Below are 21,082 nucleotides of genomic sequence, written 5' to 3'. Positions count from 1 at the left end.
TGGCAGGAATAGGAACCCTTTAGTGAGATCAGATAATCTGCATGAATTCTTTGTAAATAGTTCTGTGAAGATGTTTTAGAGGTCTGGTATCAATGCAGTTCGAAAATTATAAGTTAAGGAAATGTGTTCACCTGAACAATTACTGTATTTTGATATCCAAGACTGATAAAGCTTATTCTGTATTGAGGAAGACTGATTCAAGGGATTCTGCAACAGACAACAGGCAACTTTCAACCAGGAGGAATTTCATCCCTTTTTTTCCTCATTTTTCTATAGTCCTGAAAAGTTACTTTCTTTTCACTATTATTTAGCTTGATGTAACTTTGGATTCAAATACTGAATAAGAATTCCATGATCCATAAAAACAAATTAAGTACAGTAATACCAAATTGAAAATTCAGAGTGAACACTGATGAATTCTCCAGACCATTCATTAATTTTACTTTTGTATTTCTCTAAGTCACTGATAGTTCTTGTTCTCTTAATGTGTAGGTGATTGGAATAAATGCAACTAAACATGGCTTTGACTTTTAATTAGGAATTTGGTAGTCTGAATAAATTCTGCAAGGGCTTTTCAGATTAATCTTTTCTGGTGCAGTCTGGTGATAAATACTAAAATTTTAAATATGATTGCATCAGTTCATCTGAACAGCATAAAAGCCTGAAACTTCTGTGATGTTTAGTTATGAGAGGGACCTGGCTGTCATACCTTCATTTTAACCTAATGTATGACTGTTTCCTGGGGAATTACACAACTGTTACCCCTTTAAACTCTGATTCCCATCATAATGCCTGGCTGCATAGTCCTCTGGTCATAAAACAGAACAACAGACTGTTGTGTTAGGAGATTAATAGTAATAAATCTTGCCAATCTAAAGCCTACAAGGAGCATAAGTTGCTACAAGACTGCCGATACCCACATTTCTTCTTAGTTTTTTAAAGGTATGATTAATTGTTCTCTTTTTTGCAGCACATAATTAAAAATCAAATACTTGGTTCACGCTCAATGTTTAATGTTAAAAATAAAAGGTCCATTCCTTATTTAAGTCTGATATATAAACTAATCTTTGTATTCTTCATTTCAGTGCAGTTTTTTTCCTATGCCTCTAGATTTTAAGCAGCATGTTTTAACTGAGAGTTTTAGGTTGGCAAAGCACAGTTGCTTGCTTGTGTAGGCAGGACTTTCTAGAACTGTATTAAAAATGCAAGAAGTATGTCTATCCTGGTCCCCATATCTGTAAATGATAGTGTATTTCATGTAACTTTTTAATGGTGTCCTGTACATGTCCTTTATATCCTAACTTTAATAACATTTTTGCCTCTTTGATTAAATTAATGACTATGAAATCATTTTGCTGTTTTTGTTGGTTAAGGTGAGCACTCCGGTGGTTACATCAACCACACAGGAAAAGCAGAAGGACAGTGATCAGTTTGAATGGGTCACCATCGAACAATCAGGGGAATTGGTGTATGAAGCACCAGAAACAATTGCTGCAGAACCTCCACCGATCAAGTCAACAGTTCAGACTATGTCTCCCATACCTGCACATTCTTTGGCTGCCTTTGGTTTATTTCTTCGTCTCCCGGGCTATGCTGAGGTGCTGCTAAAAGAACGGAAACATGCTCAGTGTCTGTTGAGATTGGTGTTGGGAGTTACAGATGATGGTGAAGGAAGTATGTGCTGCAATTATTATGTTTCTTTGTAGACCACGGCTAGATCGTTTTACTTAAATTTATTGACACTGTAATGCTTTTAGCAGGAAGTTAGAACTGGTTTGTGCAGACCTCTGTTGCTTTAGCATCTTTGATAGCCTTTTGTCTCTAAATACTAAATTGTATGGCAAAGTTTTGTCACAATCATCAGTGTTCAAGTGTTCTCATCTAGATGTCAGAGTAATTGTAAAATAACTGCAGATAAAACTTACAGTGACACTGTCAAGATGACAGTGCATTCAAACAGAACAAGAAGCTGGGTGCACTCAAATAATTGAGCAAACATCATACAATTCTGCAACCAAATGCAGAATAATATGAATAGGAGCATAGCTCATGTAGAATTAACTGTTCAGTAACACTGTTTAAGAAAAGAAGAGAAAGATCATAGTGATCAAATTAGCTAAGCAAGAGCTCTACCTTAATGGAGTGAGTTTAGAGGGAGAAATGGGGTGTCCTTCAATGAATGAACAGATTGAGCCAAGAGACAATTGGTAGTCAGTGTCTGCAACCCAACCTGGCATTCTGCATCTAGTTCTAATATTTGTGTTTCTTAGTGTTTTGAAAAACTGCAAGAGCATATGTGAAAGATGTTTGAGTACTTTTAAGACATTGCCTTTCATTATGACTTTGAAAAGAATGCTGTTTTTTCTATGCTGCAGTCAACTGAAGTTAGTCTATTCAGCAGCCTATAGAGTGGTGGATAACATGTAGCTCGTAAGACCAGCTGAGAAACTGAGAGTCTTGTTTGCTCTCCCTTCTGTTTTTTATTTGTGCCGTATCTAGATATAGGTCAGTAGACAAGAATAAACTGGATGAAGTAGTTATTAGCTGAAGGACTCTATGCAGTCCCTTTTTTATGTTTTATGTCCTTGGGTGGTTCCAGTCCCTTGTTATTGCAAGTAATTTTTCTTTCTTTTTTTTAAATAGTAAAGAGACCAACCCAAACCCTTAAAATTTGGGTAGCTTTCTTTTTCATGTGTGCATCAACTATTGCTGTTGGAATAGAGTTCCGGAAAGTCATTTTCCTGATAAGTAGGGCCTGCTTTAATTTACAGCCTAAATTTATTCATATCCAGTTTTTGCCCATTTATCATTGTGCCAGCATTGTTCCTCATCATAAATAGCTCTTTTTTCTCCAATGCATTTGTTGACAGGAATTGTATTCCCTCCTAGCCTTTGTTTTTGCTGGACTAAACAATCAGTTTGTCCATTTCCTAAGCCAAACCTCTGAATTCAACTTGGTGAAATGTGGGATCAATTGTACGCAGTAGTCCACATTCATTCTCTGTATATATTCTCCTTTTCTGTTAAAAATGCATTTTCTCATACACCTGGAACCTCTTTCTCACACAGCATGAAGAGCTGCACTTATATATCCATTTTGCTACACCTGCAGTTCTGCAAGCCTGTCGGATGGGCTTCTTTTCCAGAGGTGTTCAGTTTTATTTATGAAGATCCCAGAGGACTTTTTGTTTCCTTTGTGTTGCTGTCTTTACAGAGTGTCAGAAAGATACAAATTAACTCCTGTGTATGAGTGTGTGTAGTATATACATACATAGTATATCCATACAAATATAGACACGTGTATTTCAGTTTAGATCTCTGATGATACAGCTGATAAACTGTAAGAATAAGGGAGAAAATATATTTAGAGTAAAAAGCAAGCTTCTCAACAGAGTTGGCGATTTTGAAGTATTTTCGGATATCTCTATTTACATATGCACTGGGGAAGGAATGTGAAATGCATTGTAAAATACAGAAAAAATTGAGACAGTCCCACATCTGAGTATGTCGCATTAATAGGTCACTATTATTTGAAATGTAGTTTTGAAAAGAAGTAACTTTTGCTCATAATGCAAAAGGGTTAAAAATTTAAAATAATTCTACTACAAAAGATGCAGCTCATCTAATTAAAATTATATTAGTATTTCACCACGCATTCACCTTGAATAGCATCACAGATTGGATTGTGTCAGTGACTTAATTCCCACTTCAGGCACATGAATATGAAGAAAAAAAAAAAGACAAGCTACAGCTCCTTGTCAGCTGAGCTGCTATTAGCATGCTCTGACATGTACATTCTTTAACTTGCTAGAGTTGGAATTTTTCTTTTTTCTTTAAATTAGTCCAAAACTTTGTTTTCTTAATTCAGAAATAACAACCTGAAGTGTCATCATATACAGAAGTATACTCACTGTTATTCACAAACTGAGTTTTCCCTCTGGAAGTGGTGAATCAGATTTTATAACTTTGGTTCTTAACCAAATCCGTTAAAGAAATAAAGAAATATTCTTTATTCTACACTCCTCCCAAGTTGAAATTTCTTTGTGAAGAGAAGCATAAGATAGCTCACTATATCCGAATGCTTAAGACCTTAGTAGTTTTCTGTATGTGTTTCTTACAGATTATTGCAGAGATTAACAGGCTGTATTGAACTACTGAAAGAAAATATGGGTTTGATATTTTTCTTCTTCAATCTAGGTCATATCCTGCAATCTCCTTCAGCAAATGTGCTCCCAACTCTGCCCTTCCATGTGTTGCGCAGTTTGTTCAGCACTACACCATTGACTACTGATGATGGAGTACTGCTTAGGCGCATGGCACTGGAGATTGGGGCTATACATCTTATCCTTGCTTGTCTGTCTGCTCTAAGCCACCATGCACCAAGAGTGCCCAACTCTAGTCCCAACCAGACAGAGGTAAGTTTAGCAGCAGAATTATTGTCACTGAGAAGTAGTAGGAGTTTTAACTATAGAAAAGAAAATAATCTCATTGCTTTTGTCTAATTTCTGCAGAGTTGGCATTTTAATGAAAAACAAAAATAATTAGATAGTACTTGAATAAGTAATTGTCCTTGCATGTTGCAAATAAGCATAGAAATCATGAAATTTAACTAACAAAGAAGGCTTGTCATGAAGCATTAAGGTGTAATCAGTTTCTTTTATAGGCCCTTCTTTTTCAATGTATAAGAGGCATAATGTTCAACGGATAGTGGTTCTTTAATCCTCATGAGATAGCATGACCTTATTACCTTATTTAGTATTCATCATCTAAACTCTACTGGCTGCAAACTGTTTCCTCTTAAATGCTTCACAAACATAAATGAGTTGTGAAAACTAATGAATTAATGCAGCAATTATTTTATACCCATTTTACTGATGACTAAATGAGATCTAAAGACAAAAATTTTCCATAGCTTTCAAGATCCTGAATGAATTACCAAAATTAAACTTTTGCAAGGGTGCTTCCTGTATTATGCCTTCTATTCAGAATATGTATCCCCTGATTTTTTTTTTTAAGACTAGGAGTTGCCATTTCTGCATAACATACCAATTGTCTATGAAAGTGTTTAAAAAAACTTCATGACTTGCCCTCTTTAGCATTGTTGTGGCAGAGGCTTGCACGAAAAAGTTCTTTGTGACTAAATATGTCTAGGTAGTTGCAGAATATAGGGCTGTCTGTATTTTATCAGCTCTCATACTGAGGGGCTGAGCAAGGAAAAGATGAAGCTGTGCCTCAGAGTAATTCACTTTAATGGCTAGTCAAATTGAAGGGGAAGCTGAGATATTCTGCTTCTAATGGGGTATCAGGCTGCTGGCACATTAACGCTTTAAATTTTTGTGCTTTTGGAGGGAAAGGGCAACCATTAATTTTTATCTCTGCTTCAGTTCTACCATGACCCCTTAAACAGCTTGCTTTCTCATAATTTGCATCTGTTAGGTGATAGATGGTAACTTGAAACTAGAGATCCATCAGGCCTGCACTGAGGCTTGTATTTCTGAGGCCAGGCTTTCCCTTAAGTGCTTTAAGTCAGTGCTCGTGACAGTCCTCTTGAGTGTTAAGGGCATAACATGTTCATGAGTGATGTAATGAACAATGTCTACATGAGAATAACCACACAGCTATTTCATCACCGAGATGCATTACGTTCCCACTGTAAAAGTTGAATGGTGATTCCAGACTTCTCTCAGTATGGTACTTCATAGGTGGTAACTTTATCTCCTGTTGTGGTAATTTCGTATGTCATTTCTTTTCCTTCAAATACAACCCTTAACAAAGTTACTGAAGAAGAAGAACAGAACAGAAAATGAAATTTCAGAGCTTTAAATCAAGTATTACAAATTAAAGCTGGGACATCTACTCACGTGCCTGGTTTCCAGTAAGGCTGATTGTCACCCAGTAATGAAAGTAGCAAGTGCTCATTGCTTCCAAAAATTAAGTCATGTGGTTTAGGTGCTAAATATGTAACTAGGAGAGCATTGATTAAAAAGTGCATGTCAGTTTTTTCTGCATCCTTTTCACCAAAGACGTGGTAAACTTTCAAAATTAACCTAAGTGCTTAAATACTTATAACAGCCGAACAATGTTCTATTGGAGTTATGCTGGTAAAATGCAGTGAGGCAGACCATTGGAAAAAGCTGAGGCTTTGGAAAAATGCTTTCTCGCAGATGATTTTAAGGACAAGTTATTGTCCCCCTCTTACCTGGAGAGGAAATATTTCTGTGTATTTCAGTGCTATACATGTAACTTAAACCTCTTGCTGTTTGGGGGCATTTTTTCAAAATCAGCACATGCTTGAGCATCTCACCATTTCATTTTTGTACTTTTGATAACTTCTCTACTCCCTTCCCCTCCGTCTAAGTATGTTATTAAACTCGAGTAGGTGTTAAACAGTAGTAATTACAGAGCTGTGATGTTTACCTTGATACTAAGTAGCATTCTGATACCTTTCGTCATTTAAGCAGTGGTAGCACCTTAAAAGAGAATAAAAATGGACTTACAGTTCTAGTCAAATTGAAGAACCACTAACAACAGTTCAGTGCTGACCTGTAGTGGAACTACATGTATGTGGCAGTCTTTTCTATCTAAGCCTTTGAACTTCACTGGATCCTGATGATACCTTTATGAAGTTAATAAATTGGGATTACATTCTTTTGCAGAACAAAGGTTTTCTAAAGACAGTGTTCATAAGATGAAAAACGTGAAATTATTGTGACTTTTCTTAACTTAGCCACAGGTGTCAAGTACACACAACACTGCATCAACAGAAGAACAGCAGTTGTACTGGGCTAAGGGTACAGGCTTTGGAACAGGCTCCACAGCTTCAGGATGGGATGTTGAACAAGCTTTGACTAAGCAAAGGCTAGAAGAAGAGCATGTGACCTGCCTTCTACAGGTGTGTAATGAAATTTTAATGTTAAGCACTTGAAAAATTAGAACTGCGTGGTAAAAATGGAGCTTGTGTTTCTTCAGTCATACAGCAGAGTAATTATGGTATTTTGAGAAAAAACAATGTACAACCAACCACCTGTCTACATGAAAAATGGTCTAGACCATGTTTGGAGTGGGGCTGTTTTCAAACATCATTAGGCTGCTGCATAAAAAAGACCGCCGTGGGTAAGCCTGGCGACAGTTCTGAATTGACAGTGACCAAGAAGCATTCCAGTGTGTTTCCCTGGAGCTGCCACATACCTCTGTCAATGTTGCTGCATTCAGTCGAAAGTAAAAACTGCCCATTAAAGGAGGAGGATGTTGGGAACAGGCATTTTGGGTTTTATGCTAACTAATCTTGCCTATTCATTTCTCACATATTTTTGCTCTGCTTTAAGGAAATGCCCATACTTGTTACTGGTGCCCATGAATGTGTTACGTCAGTATAACAAGACCTCGCTCAGGCATACTATAAAATCATGAGTATGTCAATTAAATGGCAATAGCAAATCACTAGTAAAAGTCTGCCTTCCAAATGCCTCATGCTAAGAAGAAGAAAATCCTGCATAATTAGGCCTTTCAGTCCATTGTGAAATGTGACCAACCCCTGTTTGAAAATGAGATTCTATCTAGTCATGAAAAATTTCATTCACAGAACTGTCACCTCAAATGCATTAGCTACACTCACTGCTGGGGCAGAGCACAAAGGAGATGAAATTTCGAAAATGCCATGACCTGATTGATGAAGTTATAATTTTCATGTAATCAGTTATTTCAGTCACAGTAGGTTACAAGGCACAAGTATCAAATAAAATCTGAAACAACCTTCCTAAGCAAGAAAGTGGAAAATCACCTGAAGTAGCTTTCAACAAAGCTTCTAGGCAGTGTTTCGTATTATGCCATCCAGAGGTCCCTTCTCTAGACAGGTTGTTCAGAGAAATTCTGTTGTATGGAGGTGCTGATAAGACGCTGCAGCAAAATACCATGTGTAATGGGGTCAGAGCAAAAGAGGGAGTGTGAAAGAAAGGGGAAAAGGCAAATAGAGCCCCTGAGACCTCAAATAATCCAACTTTTCAAGCCTACTTTATTTTAAAGTACAACTGCACAAATCAGTCCCATGGAAGTGCATTAGGTTGTACAATGCTCTTGACCTGTGAAGGGAGGAGCAGATGTGCAGTGTGAGGTGACTTCTGCCTTCACTGAGGGGAAGGTTGCTCTTTGTTCACTTAAGCAAGAGTGATGCTCACAAGTGGTTGTTCCAAATAACTGTCACGCTCACAATAAGTTGTTGTTTTGTCTGTAAACCCTGAAATCTCATCCAAAGGGAAATTACAAAGGTTGTTGCATTTGCAGTAAAAAACCCAAACACACACTTATCTTTTGTTGCTAGTTGGTGTTCTAAAGTGAATGGGACTGATCAGCTGCATGTCTCAGTGTGAGCTGGCAAACTCCTGCTTTGAGTAACTCCAGGAGGTTTGTCAAAATTCATATTAATTGAACTTTTAAGGTAATTCAGAATTATAATGGTTATTTAATTTTATAATTGGCCAAAGTTGGAATCATGATATAATAACTGTATAGCATTTCTTCTGAGACATCTTTGGGACTGCTGAACTAAATACCAGTACCGAATTAGCAAACTAGCTACTGAAGTATTGTGGCGTCTTCCTCAAGGAAAGGAAGTTGTTTTCCCTAAAATAGATCAGTTTTGATGAAATATTTTTGTGTATTTCAGGTTCTTGCCAGCTACATAAACCCTTCAGGGAGCACATCAAATGGAGACACCCAAACTAGCCATGAGGGGAGAGGACAAAACAGCACTGCTCTTCCATCTGTTCTCCTAGAGCTACTCAGTCAATCTTGCCTCATCCCTGCCATGTCATCATACCTCCGCAACGATTCAGGTAGCGTGCCGTTGTCTCCTTCTAATCAAAGTTAGCTTAATTCTGTCAAATAAGTTTTTATATGAACAATGGGTAGTTCTGGCTGTTTCAGAATACTTGCCAATTTAGAATTGTACTAATGGAACATTCACTTGAGCCTTGGCAAACAAAATGATAGTGTTCATTGAAATACTCATTTGTTGCGAAAGTTTAAACTTTATTGTTTTAATGTCTTTTTTAAAATTTGAAATTAAATTCTCAAATGGTTGAAACTAACAGGAAGATGGTATTTCCATCTGCAAAGTTTACATTTTAGTTGTTCTACAGAAGATACATGGAGAGTATTTTATACAAGACCATGAATCTTACTGTGAAGAAAAATTGTCATTTTGTAAGAAAACTGAGCAAGTATATGCCTGAAGTTGGTACATGCTGCATGGAGTATTAGGGGAATTCTCTTTTACTTTGATCAAAGCTCTTTCTGCTATGATTAGGAAATGCATAAATAAGCCTTTTATCAAAGCTGCAAAATATTTCAAATACCTGGGAACAATGTAACTGTTGGTTTGTTTGGTGTTTTTTAAAGGAAAAACAAATGAGTTATGTTGTCATCAGAGTTCTACTCGTAATTTTAAAACAAAGATGTTTTGATAGTTTTCATCCAGTATCTTGGTGTGGAAACCATTTCCATGTACAAGATAGCGTCAAGCAGTAAGAGTTAAGCAAATGTCTATGTGGAACTCGTGGCAAAACCAGCAGACTGGGTTTGTGATGTGTTCAGTCTCACTAGATGATGGGCTTTAGTAGGAAGATTATTGACAAGCATTTTTTCTTCAGATAACTGTCAGCCTGAAGTTCTTAAACACTGCCTGAGCCTTAGGTTGGGTTTTTGTTCAGTTGGTTAGTTTGTAAAGATTGATTTAATCCTTAAGTAGCAGAAGGAGTTGTTCCAAATCTGAATAATTTGGTTTTGGACCTTATTTTGCCTGCCCTATTTTTGGAGTAACTGGTAAAATGTCTTACCTCATTACTGCAGTTGGTTTGGATGTCAGTTGTAGGGTTTGGTGATGTGAAATTCTTATAGCTTCTTTTTGAATGACACAATATACTTTATCTCCAAGGTAAAAGAGAAATCATCCATATCTTGAGTATTTACAAAGCTACATAGGACTAAAGCAAGAACGTGGCTCTCTTAATTTGTAGTAACTAGGGCATTACATAATCTTGTATGATGGAATTGAAGTAGTTCAAAAAGTCTGCTGAGGCCTCGTAGTAAAAATAAAAATATGAAGAGGTTTCATTTGCCAGTCTGCAGTATGACACCTCTCCCTAATTTTGCAATTAATTTGTTGGTTCTACTTTGCATATATTACAGCAAGGAAAATGAAATACATAGCTATGTATGAGCTTATAGACCAGGCTCATTATCACAAATGAAAATGTGTAAAACAATGAAGTAATTTTTCTAACAGATACTCAGAAATTCTTCTTTGTTGAGGTAAAAAGGGAAAAGTCATTGAAGACCTGGCAAAAAATGCTGTATTATCTAAAGGATGAAGCTGTTGGTTCTGAGCTACAGATGAATCATGGCTGTTGGAATTGCTTTTTGCTGTTTTCAATAGAAGAAAGTATCTGTCTGTCTAAGTCACCTTTAACTGGGAAAGAACAGTCAGATACTGATAGAAGAGATGAGATATGTGGCTGGCAGTGACAAGTTCAGACTAGTTTGGCTTTCAGAGACCATTTGTTCTCCCAAAGTACAAAGAAAAGGCAAAGTTTTAGTGGGAAATGTTTGGTTTAGGTATGTTTTCCATTGCCAGATTACTATTATTTGTGATTGGCAGGAGATGTTAAAATGTTGTGCTTGTGAATTGATGATTAATAAAGAGTAAACAAGGGAGATGCTTCCTGCTTTTTCAGCAAAAAGCTTTTATATCCTCGTCTGATTACAAATTCACAAAGCATGAGGTTATTTCTGTTGGAATTCAGAACTGTAAAAATCTGATGGTGGTTTTGCTTTGTTTGATCCAAGCAAAAGTCTTGAACTTCCTGCTGTATTTGTTCAAAAGTCAATACATGAAGCTATAATTAACAATGTTGTTCTGGATTTAAAAAAATAACAACAAATTTTCAGGCTTATATCAGTCAAGCTTGTCCTTGGAAATATAACAGGCTATCAGTGTGAGAGGGAGGATGACTTCTGGAAAGAATATGTTCTCTTCGTGAGTGTTTGAGTCGGATGCATTGAGTTTGAACAGAGTCCCTGAAAACAGTTTGTCTTAGTGATAGCCATGCATAATTCCGATGCAGTAATTACTGTTTCATTCAAAAGCAGACAAATAACTCTCACATTAATGAGTGTGAGCTGCAGGTGATGCTGGGGCTCCCAGTGCCACTAACAGAGTATCTGGAAACAGCTAACAGAGATGCTGGCTGTCACAAGAGAGGCACAGGTTGGGAAGATCTGGAGCTGTGTTAAGCTCTGGTACAACAGTCATAAGACTGAAAAATTCACTTAAACAATCTGTTTATGGTTGAAACATTTCAAATCTGGAAGCAATAGAACAGATTTGAGTCTTTTCTGTTAGACCTGATCTAATTTCAGGCTTCTCTATCTTGAGTATCTCTTCTTGAACAGGGCTGAATGCTTACCCAGGGGGTGTAGGAAGGGAAACAGGATTAGTAGGAACAGTCATGTACATGGTATTCCAATTTTGAGACCAGTGTACCTTCTGCTGTCAAAAGGTACTTTCATGTGGAAGAAGCGGGTAACCATATTCTTCCTGTAACACGCTGGATTGAGGAATTAGGACACTGCACACAGAATGCTGATAGAGTGTTCCCGGGTTCTGGCACCCCAGCAGGAACAAGCTGTGCTGGGCACAGTGCTGCCAAAAAACAATTTTCAGCAACTCTGTAACTTTCTCAGACCCAAATGGATGCTGGTGGGACCAGTTAAAAGCTACACTTACGCTGTGGAGGTATTCAGCTAGGTTTTAGGTTTTGCCTCAGTAGTTGCAGTAACAGTGATCTTCAGGCACACACACATATGTATCTGTCATATGCATAAAATGATGTGGGAAAATTTGTCTCTAAAGAAATACGTGCAGTGAAGCTGCAGATAGGCTGTTTGCCTTTGTTGCACAGTAGGCTGCTACCACTGTGGTGATACAAGGTAGTATTTTGGTATTGGTGAGAATTTTGTTTACACATGTTCATTTAGGTACAGGTATGATACATCCTGCTTGCAAAGCTGGCTTGGCAAGTCCTTGAACAGTTCCAGTATCATTATATATAATTGGCCCATGTCACAGTTAGAAATTTATCTAACTTTTTGTTGTTTAAATACGTTTTGCCATCCCTGTGTAATTTACCCAAAACGTACATGGGCTAGATTGTTATCTAGATTTTTCTAGGTAAAAGGAATATTGATCACGTAAGGAATGCTCACATAATGTTTAATCTTTTAGAAACTTCCTCACCTTGAAGCAGATCATTACAAACGAGATTGCTCTGACACATTCTGCAGCTTCATCTGCATCAGAGTGAGGTGATTGTGGAGTCCTTGAAAATTGTGAACTGACCACTTCCATTAACTTCCATAATTGCTTTTTTTAGGTTTAGCTGTCTATGAAGGACTTTCCTTATTATGCAAGATAGCTCTAGTCACAAAAAGCAATAGCTGCTCCATCGTGTTTCTTGGCAATTTTTTCCTGTGCTTGTTTTGTATCTTGTTATGGCATTACTGTGGCTTTTATTGTCTTTCATTTTATAAAGGAAAAAAGTTTATCTTTGTAACATGGTGAGATTTTATTTTTTTTATTTATTATTGCTATTACACTTGTGTTTATTCCTAAGCACTTAATTCATGTTTACATTTGTAAAACTTATGCCATTCTTTTGTATTGTGGAACATCTAGCATGCATTTGTTACCATACAGTTATGCACACTTGACACCCAAAGCTATCATGTAAAATCTTTTCACTGTTGTCTTGTATACAGCACATTTCATTTGAAAGAGTTAGTGCTGTAGAACTCTTAAATGTGTACACTTCTCTCCTTGAACAAAATGCACAATAAAATTTACAGTGTGCAACAAGAGGTTCCCAGCAAATGTGAGACCATCAGATTCTAACTTGAGTACATGGCTATCTTGAGGGTCTAGATTTTGCTAAGAAAGAGCCACTTGGCTGGTGGACTTAGGTTTATGGAGACTAATAAAAGCTGGCATTTACAAGTGGGAGAGGAGAAGGCAGTAGTTAATGAGGTTTATAGAGAGAAGGCAGTGGAAGGGGAATCATGAAACAGAAGGAAAATCAAGTGACTTCTAGGACAGGGACTATTTTGTTATGGGCTTGGACAATAAAAAGCCCAGTGAAGTTGGGATTTATCATTGATACACAATATTAGGTAGAATGTTCATGGTTAAAAATGTACTTGTACTGGTTTGTTCATAAACTAGTATCTAGGAAACCCTGAGATGACTTAAACTTGTTTAAAGCTGAAGAGTGCAAGAGGTTTGGTACCACCTCTTCTTTGGAAGACAGACCTTATCGCAAGTTGCAGAATTCTCTCTGTTTGAATTCCTAGGCTTACAAGAAGCAGGTGATACTGTGAATTTAGCTGGGGTTTTCTTGCATACTCCCCTCTTAGCTCTCTTAGCCATCCTTCCTTCTTTGGTGGGCAAAGTTTCCATGTGATGTGGTCAGCATAGCTCATGTTAGATTAGCTCACTCTTCCTTGGGTTTGACTGCTGAGAAGAGATGATGCATTTCTATGTGAGGGCTTTACTAAAAGGATTGTGTGTACTGACCAGCATGTTCCACTTCGTAAGAGCCCAGTATTTGCTTTTAATGAACCTTTCATAGTTTACGAAGTACTGTCACACTCTGGACTTGTGGATTCATTAACAGTTGTGCTGCTTTATTCTACTGTCCAATACCTCATTGTGAACTTCATTTAGTAAGTTCTGTGGACAAATCTGTTGAACACATTGAATTCTTTTTTCTGCCTCTTTTGATATACCTTTGTTAGTTAATCCATTGTAGTCATACTTTTCAGGCCTTGCCTCCTTACCTCTGAGTTTAAACTACACTACATTGTGTGCTGAAGTATGGCATTTCTTTTCTATTAGTCATGCATATTTTGAAGGTGTTATATGGTGTTGCTCTACTGTTTGCAAAGTAGTCCAGTTCCACTGGACTGAGTAGGCTGAGTACTTCAGGAAGTTTGTATTCCCTTATGGCTATCTGAAGTTGGTACACTGAGCTCATTCAGCTAAGAGTACTACTACATCTTTATTCATTGCTGAAGGTGTAAAGGTACTACTGCGGTGTAAAGGTTGAATCATCATGAAATTCTGCTTTTCCCTGGACTACTGACTTTACTGTGTCTAATAAGAGGTAGTTCCTGTTATGATAATTTATGTCTTGGGTGGCATGGTCTAGTGTGAGGCATCCTTGCCCATGTCAGGGGGGTTGGAACTAGATGGTCTTAAGGTCCTTTCCAACCCTAACTATTCTGTGATTCTATATTGTTGAGATTCGTATGCATATATGGGGTTAAATGTTTAAGCACCAGAGCTGTATACTGGGCTCATTTAACTAAGGTTAGACTTAGGTCTGCATGAGTATAATAGAGCACAAGTATTACCTGTTAAGAGAGGACATTAGACTTCTGTTTTAAAACAAAATATAGCTCATATGCCAGCGCAGTCTCTAATGATATTATTACCCTTCGACTTCCTTCAAAGGGTCAAAGCCTTTTGCTGTAAGTGAAATGAAAAGTTCAAAGGCAGTCTAGATAGACAGTATATAATTACTAAATTAAAAATTCCACTGGTTTTCGTTAATGTTAATGAACTCATTCATTGGAAAAAGGAATGATGCCAAACCTTTACCACGTTTGGCTAAAACTTTGGGATTGCTTTTTGTCTATTTTGCTGTTGAAGTGTTTGAAAAAAAAGATGCAGTGTTTCACTCCATTGCTGATGTACTAGTTGATTCACAATTTTGAGAAGAGAGCTATGCACTGAAATGACATGAAATAAAACTGTTTATTTATTTCACAGAATTGACAAGTTTCAAGTAACTTCAGGATCAAAACAGCAGTAATTTCTACCTAAATTTCTTATTTCTGTTCAGTTTTCAGGTTCTTGTAACCTCATTTTAAGACCCATCTCAAATATCCCTGTATTACAAGATTAATGCAATAATATCCATAAGTATGTCGATATGAAGTACATTTAAAAATTTAATAACGTATTGACTCTATTCTGTAGTCTTAAATAAAGATGAATAACCTGCATAATTCCTCTAGAATGTAGCTTAGTTTTATAGAATGCTTTGGTGCTTCACGTACTGAAAATGAGTACAGAATACTCTTGTAGTAGGACTTGCTGCAGACCATGGATAGTGAATAAATTTTCTTGTCTGCACATGCTTCCTTTCAGTGCAGCCTCAGCTCTCTTTATCAGTTCTTCTGGTTGAGCCAGTATTGGCTCAGAGTGCAGAACCAGATTATACCATCGTCTACCTCATTCATCCTTAAATCAGTGTTACAGAGTAGTTTCTGCAACTGATGGAAATACCGTTGCCAAATTCATTCTGTTTGAGATCCCTGATCTTATTTTAGGCATGCACTTGTTTCAGAGTGACTTCCAAAGGCTCAGTTAGTTTAGCAGTAATGAAGTTGCATACAGTAATAAGCTATCACCTATACAAGGGAGGTATTGCACTGGTTATCATTTTGTGGAAGGGCTGGATGTAGCTTTGCAGCCTTGGAGAAGGAACTAAACTGATTTTTCAGAAATGCAGCTCCTCCATTGTTCCTTTGTGGCACTTGTCACACTAAGAAGGGTATTCAGTAAAATCAGTGTGTCTTTTTTTTTTTTCCTCTGTGTGTGTGTTGATTTTTTTTTAACTGTGTTTTTAATCCTAAGCTCTCAAAAGTAGCTTTTCTATTAGAAGATACATGCGAAACGTATTAATGTATACAAAAACTTCTATGATCTCAGACTGCAGTTTGAATCTAATTCAAAGACATACATAGATTTAATTTAAAAGGTAGAAGTAGTTTCATTAGTTTCAGTAGATGGAACATGCGTAGGAGCTGCAATTCTGGGCCTCAGTCATAAGTGGTACAAAAAGGGGAAAAAATCTCTTCAGAACTTGGTCCAGAAACAGAGTACACTGTTCTAGGCAAAGATGATTAAACTTGTTCTCCATGCAACACTGGGAATCCTTGCGTGATATGTTTCATTTTCTTGAATATTAGCATCAGGGTGAAAACATGTAGGTTGTTTTTGACTTATGTTAAACACATTCTAAAAATGGCAAAATAGAAAATGTAACTTAAGATTTTTTTTTTCATTTAGAGAATATATATTAGTGTGTCATTGTAATTATTATTTCTTAAAAGAAGTACTGAAACTATTCTTTATTTTTTCACACCACTTTAAAGGATTTTTAATTGGAAAAGCACATTGTCAGTATAGCATGATGATTTCAAATACAGATTCAGTAAAGGCAAGAAAATCTAACCTTTTTCAGCTTTCCACAAGACTAACAAAAATGCTGCAGAATATAGTCAATAGTTAAAATTTTATTTGTAATAATACAATTTTTGGTATAACAGTGTTCTTTTTTCCACACTTATTATACATCAGTGTCAGTTACAAGCCTAAATTATGCTGATCTAAAAAGAAACCTCTTTTGTCTGTTTTCTGGTCTCAGCTATGAAGAGACATACTGCACAAAACCATAGAAAGCATCATGGGGCTTGCTAATATATATTTATATATTCATCTCTTTCTATGTTCTCATTATTTTCAGTGCTTACATTTCTTGTCTTGCTTGTTTGCTGACAGTCAAACAGTGCCATCTCAGTTTCTGCTGTTTGGATTTTGTCTGTTATCAATGAGAAGTTGAACATCATCTGCCTTCATTTACGTAATTTAGCACCCTAGCTGGGCTCGCAGATACATGTAGCAGTCACTGAAGCAGCGCCCTTAGTCACACACTTTGCTCTGGAATGTTTTTGATAATCTTTTTGGACAGTGGTGGGTTTTTGCTTTAAAAATAGAAATAATTCTTACCATCGCTGGTCTTTGCACAGTGTGCTGTGCAGTTGATGTTCAAAAATGTCATCAAAGGGTGGTGTAGATGTACACAAAAACAATAACAAATAAATTGAGCACAGTTCCAATAATCCCAAGCAGGGCTAAGATAGATTCTTCTTTTTCCTCTTTCTCTTCTTGCCTTTTTACATCTTCCAGTGTTGTGATGGCAGAGGTCCCCATTTTTCCTGCAAATACCTTCACCAGTATTCTGGCAGCTAGCTAGAAGAAAGCAAGCAAATGATATGTCTGGTCTGACAAACATTCAAGCTTGGTCTGTTTAAAAACAATTCTGTACTACTTTGCACAGTATTTCTTAATGCTCTGTTTATTGAGTTGTATTCGTCTTTTGTTTTATTTTTGTATGTACGTGTCCATGTTAACATTAATTGTTCTGTAGATACAGATTTGATAGGAGTGAAAAATAGCTTGATGCTTCAAGCCAGTTAATATGCTTTACTATAAAAGAAATATAAAATTTGTCTTTAGCCAGCTAATGTGTTTCCTTATAAAACAGGGAATTGGTGAAAGCAGGTATGTGGGCATTGTCAGATACTCTGAAATGCCTGGGGAGATTATGTGAATTTTCAGCTGTTAAATATTTAACTATCACAGTACAAAACCAGTTGAAAAAATTCACGTCTGCTGTTTTTGAATGTGGGAAATATGCCTCCTTAACACAGTATCACAGTCTTTTTTTGACCAGTGAGCCCTAAGGTAGGCAGTTGCAGGTGAGATCTTACCCTTTTACTTGTTTAATAGATCAGCTTTTGGACATCCATGCAACAGTAAATGTTTGACAGAAAATGTCTGTCTCTTCAAATATAAAGGTTGCTGTTGTTGTGATTATATGTCCTGTATTATTGCAGTATGCCAAAGGACAGCAATATTTTTATAATAGCAAAATTCTATGCAGTATAAGAAGACTTGAGATAGACATTTACAGATGCGTGTATGATTTATTACCTTTTTTGTTGCAAAAGTGAGGTTTACAGGTCGTCTCTATTAGTTGCTTTTGAACTCTTAATTTACAGTCAAATTTCCTGTAAAAACATCTTTCCTGTAAAATTATGTTCATTGGTGGCTGAGATGCTGAACTTACATGTAATCTGCTTTGCTGCTTTGCTGCTTTATCCCTATTGATCAGAAATTTCTAACCTTAAACCAAAATTTGATTGGGATTTCTACTAGTTCAGATAACCCGCAATTTACTGAAGATTTGCAATCACATATTATGCTGTAATAGCATTTTTTTCTCCTGGCAAACATCTGTAATCATTGGAGATAAATGTATTTCTGCTATGAGTCTAAATTAAAGCCATCAGCTCAGAGGATATCTCACAGAAAGGTAAAAAAACCAAAGATGTTTCTTACCCTACATTGCATCAGGAATAAAATGTCATCAGACATGCTTCTTACTCGTTGATTCAGTGGCAAACCAGGCTTTTATCTTCATGAAGGGGCTGCTTTCCTCACTCAGACAGACCAGATTGGAGCATGAACAGTTCCTTGATGAAGAAGTTTATCGGTGAGGATAATAATGTTACAGAATCTTCCAAATGACTGGCCTTCTCTCTCAGTAATCCACTAAAGCAAGTCTAGTCGAAAAACAGTAAACCCCTTTCTGGTATGATCCTCACTGTTGACTAATTCTCATTAAAACTGAGGATTTTTTTTTTCCTTAGACGATGCAAAGCAGTGAGATGCATGCTGCTTGGTTTTGTCCTGGGAAAAAGAGAAAAATCAAACCCCACAAAAAACCCCCAAACAGCTCCTGCGTTTATTCAGTTGTACTTAGTTATTTATTAAGACTTCAGAAAAAGCCAGCCTTTGATTTACTCTGTGGCAGCCGTCTGAAGAGGCTTTCTCACGTTGACACGCTGTAATTCCAAATGCAGCGAACTACGTGCAGTCACACTATGTAATTTTAGTCCAGCCTGAAAAAGGATGAAAAGAAGTCTGCTTTACTGGCAGTCGTGTGAACGCTGCCACACACCTGCATTCAGAGCCTCCAGAAAGAATTCCAAGGTATTCTTCGGAGCATTGCATAACTTAGCCAGGCAAATCTGAAGAGAGGAATGACAGTGGCTTTAGTTGCACACTGTGGTGAGCTGTGACATTGATTAAACATGCAGTTGGCACTTGCTGAATAAAGAAGGAGCTACAAGCCACCCTTGCAGACAGTGAGTTGCATAACAATGTGCGATGGCTCTGCTGTTTCATTGTCAGGCCCCGCACATTTTAATCCTGTAGCACCAACGCAGGAGAAAGTGTGCAGTGTAAGGAGGAGTAGAGTTAACTGTACTTTGGGGTTTGCTGAAGAAGTGCTGCATGACAAATGGTGACATTAAGGCATTCAAGCTGAATGCTGTTTCTGCCTTTTGTCTCTTTATGCTTTGTTTGACAGGCTATTGTTTCTATGGGAAATGCTGCTTCTAACGCTTTTCCTTTTTATTCGCCACCCAAAGAATGCAGGTTAGTGCGTAATTAATGAAAACACAGACTTGCAGAAAAATAGTCCTGTTCTGATTTCATAGGAAGCAGTAACACGGTGTTTTCCTGGGTAAATGAGAGGTATTTTTTGCCTGCCCTATTGGAAACGGGAGGGAGGGAGCTCTGTGAAGTCTGCTCTTCTTCCCAATCTCTTCAAATAAAAACCTACAATTTTAATAACCCTGCAAGTAGCTGTGTTTCAGGTTTTTTTTACTCAGTCACTTTAAGCTGGGAAGGCTACCAGTGCAGTGTGTTTTCATTGGTACAGCACAGCTTCTTGATATAAAGGCAACTGCATTTTACATACACTGGAAAACTTACGGTTTTTAAAATACTTACACAATATCAAGCAATTCAGAATTGAAAAGTAGAAAAATCTTATGCATATGAAAAATAAAAAGATAATTAATTTCACTGAATTCAAACAGTAGGAATGGAACTAGAAACCTGGATCGCTTTCTAGAACAGGTATTTTAGAAATTACAAGGTATTGTTTGAAATTGAGTTCTCAATAATCTTTTTGTGAGAAAGCAAAAGAGTAAAATCATTGCTTTAAATACTTCCGTTTTAAAATTAATTTACTTACACATTACATTTTGCTTCTAGTTTTTCTAAAGTATTGAAGTACATTTGTTAGTTTCTCAATAGTGGACAAAACTGTGTATTTTACATGTGCATTATTTGAATGGTAAATACCATGTTTGAAGTACCATGAGTTGCATGGTGCTCAGATATGATTTGCCCTTTATCCTGAAAATAATGTTGCCTCAGTGAAATTGTTCGACTCTAAAAAGTAATTAGGTTAAATCTCTCCAACATAACTTCCTTAAAATATATTTTAATATGTCTATCTGGTCTTCCATTTTAAGCTCTTCTCTTATTCTGAAAAGGCTGCTGCAGCTTCAGTTGTTTATGGAATTGTTTTCTGCATATGTATTTTGAATGTATTTCTGTATTCATTTAGATCAATTCAGAGATACAAAGATGGTGAGATTTTCACCTGTGTATTCTGAACCATTTGCATTGCTGAGAGCATGTCACAATAACCAAATTTTCAAGCCATTGTACAATATTAACCCTCTGATGTTAAAAATCAACCCTTTTCCTTTGTGAAATTGTGCAAAGTGCATCTTTAATGATGAATGGTATACTTGGAGGGTAGGAATCTGTCACCTTGGCAGGACAACTGTATAAAGATTCAAAGCCAGCAGAAGAATTTCTTGCAATATTATCAAGTGTAAATAGTGCCAGTAAAGTAAATTCAGCAGCTCCACTGTGAATAGCCAGCTAAATAAGATGTATCCACAGAGAGCAGCAAAAGATTCATAGACTATTTCTTGGCCTGGTTATTGGCATGGTTGAGGTCTGGTAGTAGTCTGCTGTTGTGATGCAGCTGGTGCTTCAGTGGCTAAGGTGAACCCAGGGAAACAAATCTCTCTGTTTTCCCTCTGCATGCAGTCGAGGGGGAGCAACACCGCCTGCATGATTCAGATCCTATGTTTGCTATGGTTCTTGGTTGGAGGCATTTCTCCCTTCTCATCCTTCTGCTGTATTGGTGTGCATGTCTGTGTGGATATGCCATGAGCTGGTTTGGAAAACAGACCCAGCGAAAAATAAATCTCTTTCACATTAAAAGGGATGGAACAGTAGCTGCTTAAGCTG

The 21,082-nt window shown here is 37.0% G+C and overlaps 1 protein-coding gene across 1 annotated transcript; it reads left to right on the top strand.

Moving 5' to 3' along the window:
* Positions 1-1,373: 1,373 nt before the first annotated feature.
* On the top strand, positions 1,374-15,360 carry LOC104403071 (baculoviral IAP repeat-containing protein 6-like; the record flags this gene model as incomplete). Its single annotated transcript, XM_010011103.1, has 5 exons — positions 1,374-1,674; positions 4,198-4,415; positions 6,728-6,892; positions 8,663-8,831; positions 15,263-15,360. Coding segments are annotated over 5 exons (951 nt in total), but the record flags the coding sequence as incomplete, so codon positions are not given.
* Positions 15,361-21,082: the final 5,722 nt, after the last annotated feature.

Source organism: Nestor notabilis, unplaced genomic scaffold (genome assembly GCF_000696875.1).
Source record: "Nestor notabilis isolate BGI_N333 unplaced genomic scaffold, ASM69687v1 scaffold4623, whole genome shotgun sequence".
Lineage (NCBI taxonomy): Eukaryota > Metazoa > Chordata > Aves > Psittaciformes > Psittacidae > Nestor > Nestor notabilis.
Note: the sequence above shows the minus strand (reverse complement) of the source record. Positions and strands in the feature narration are given on the sequence as shown.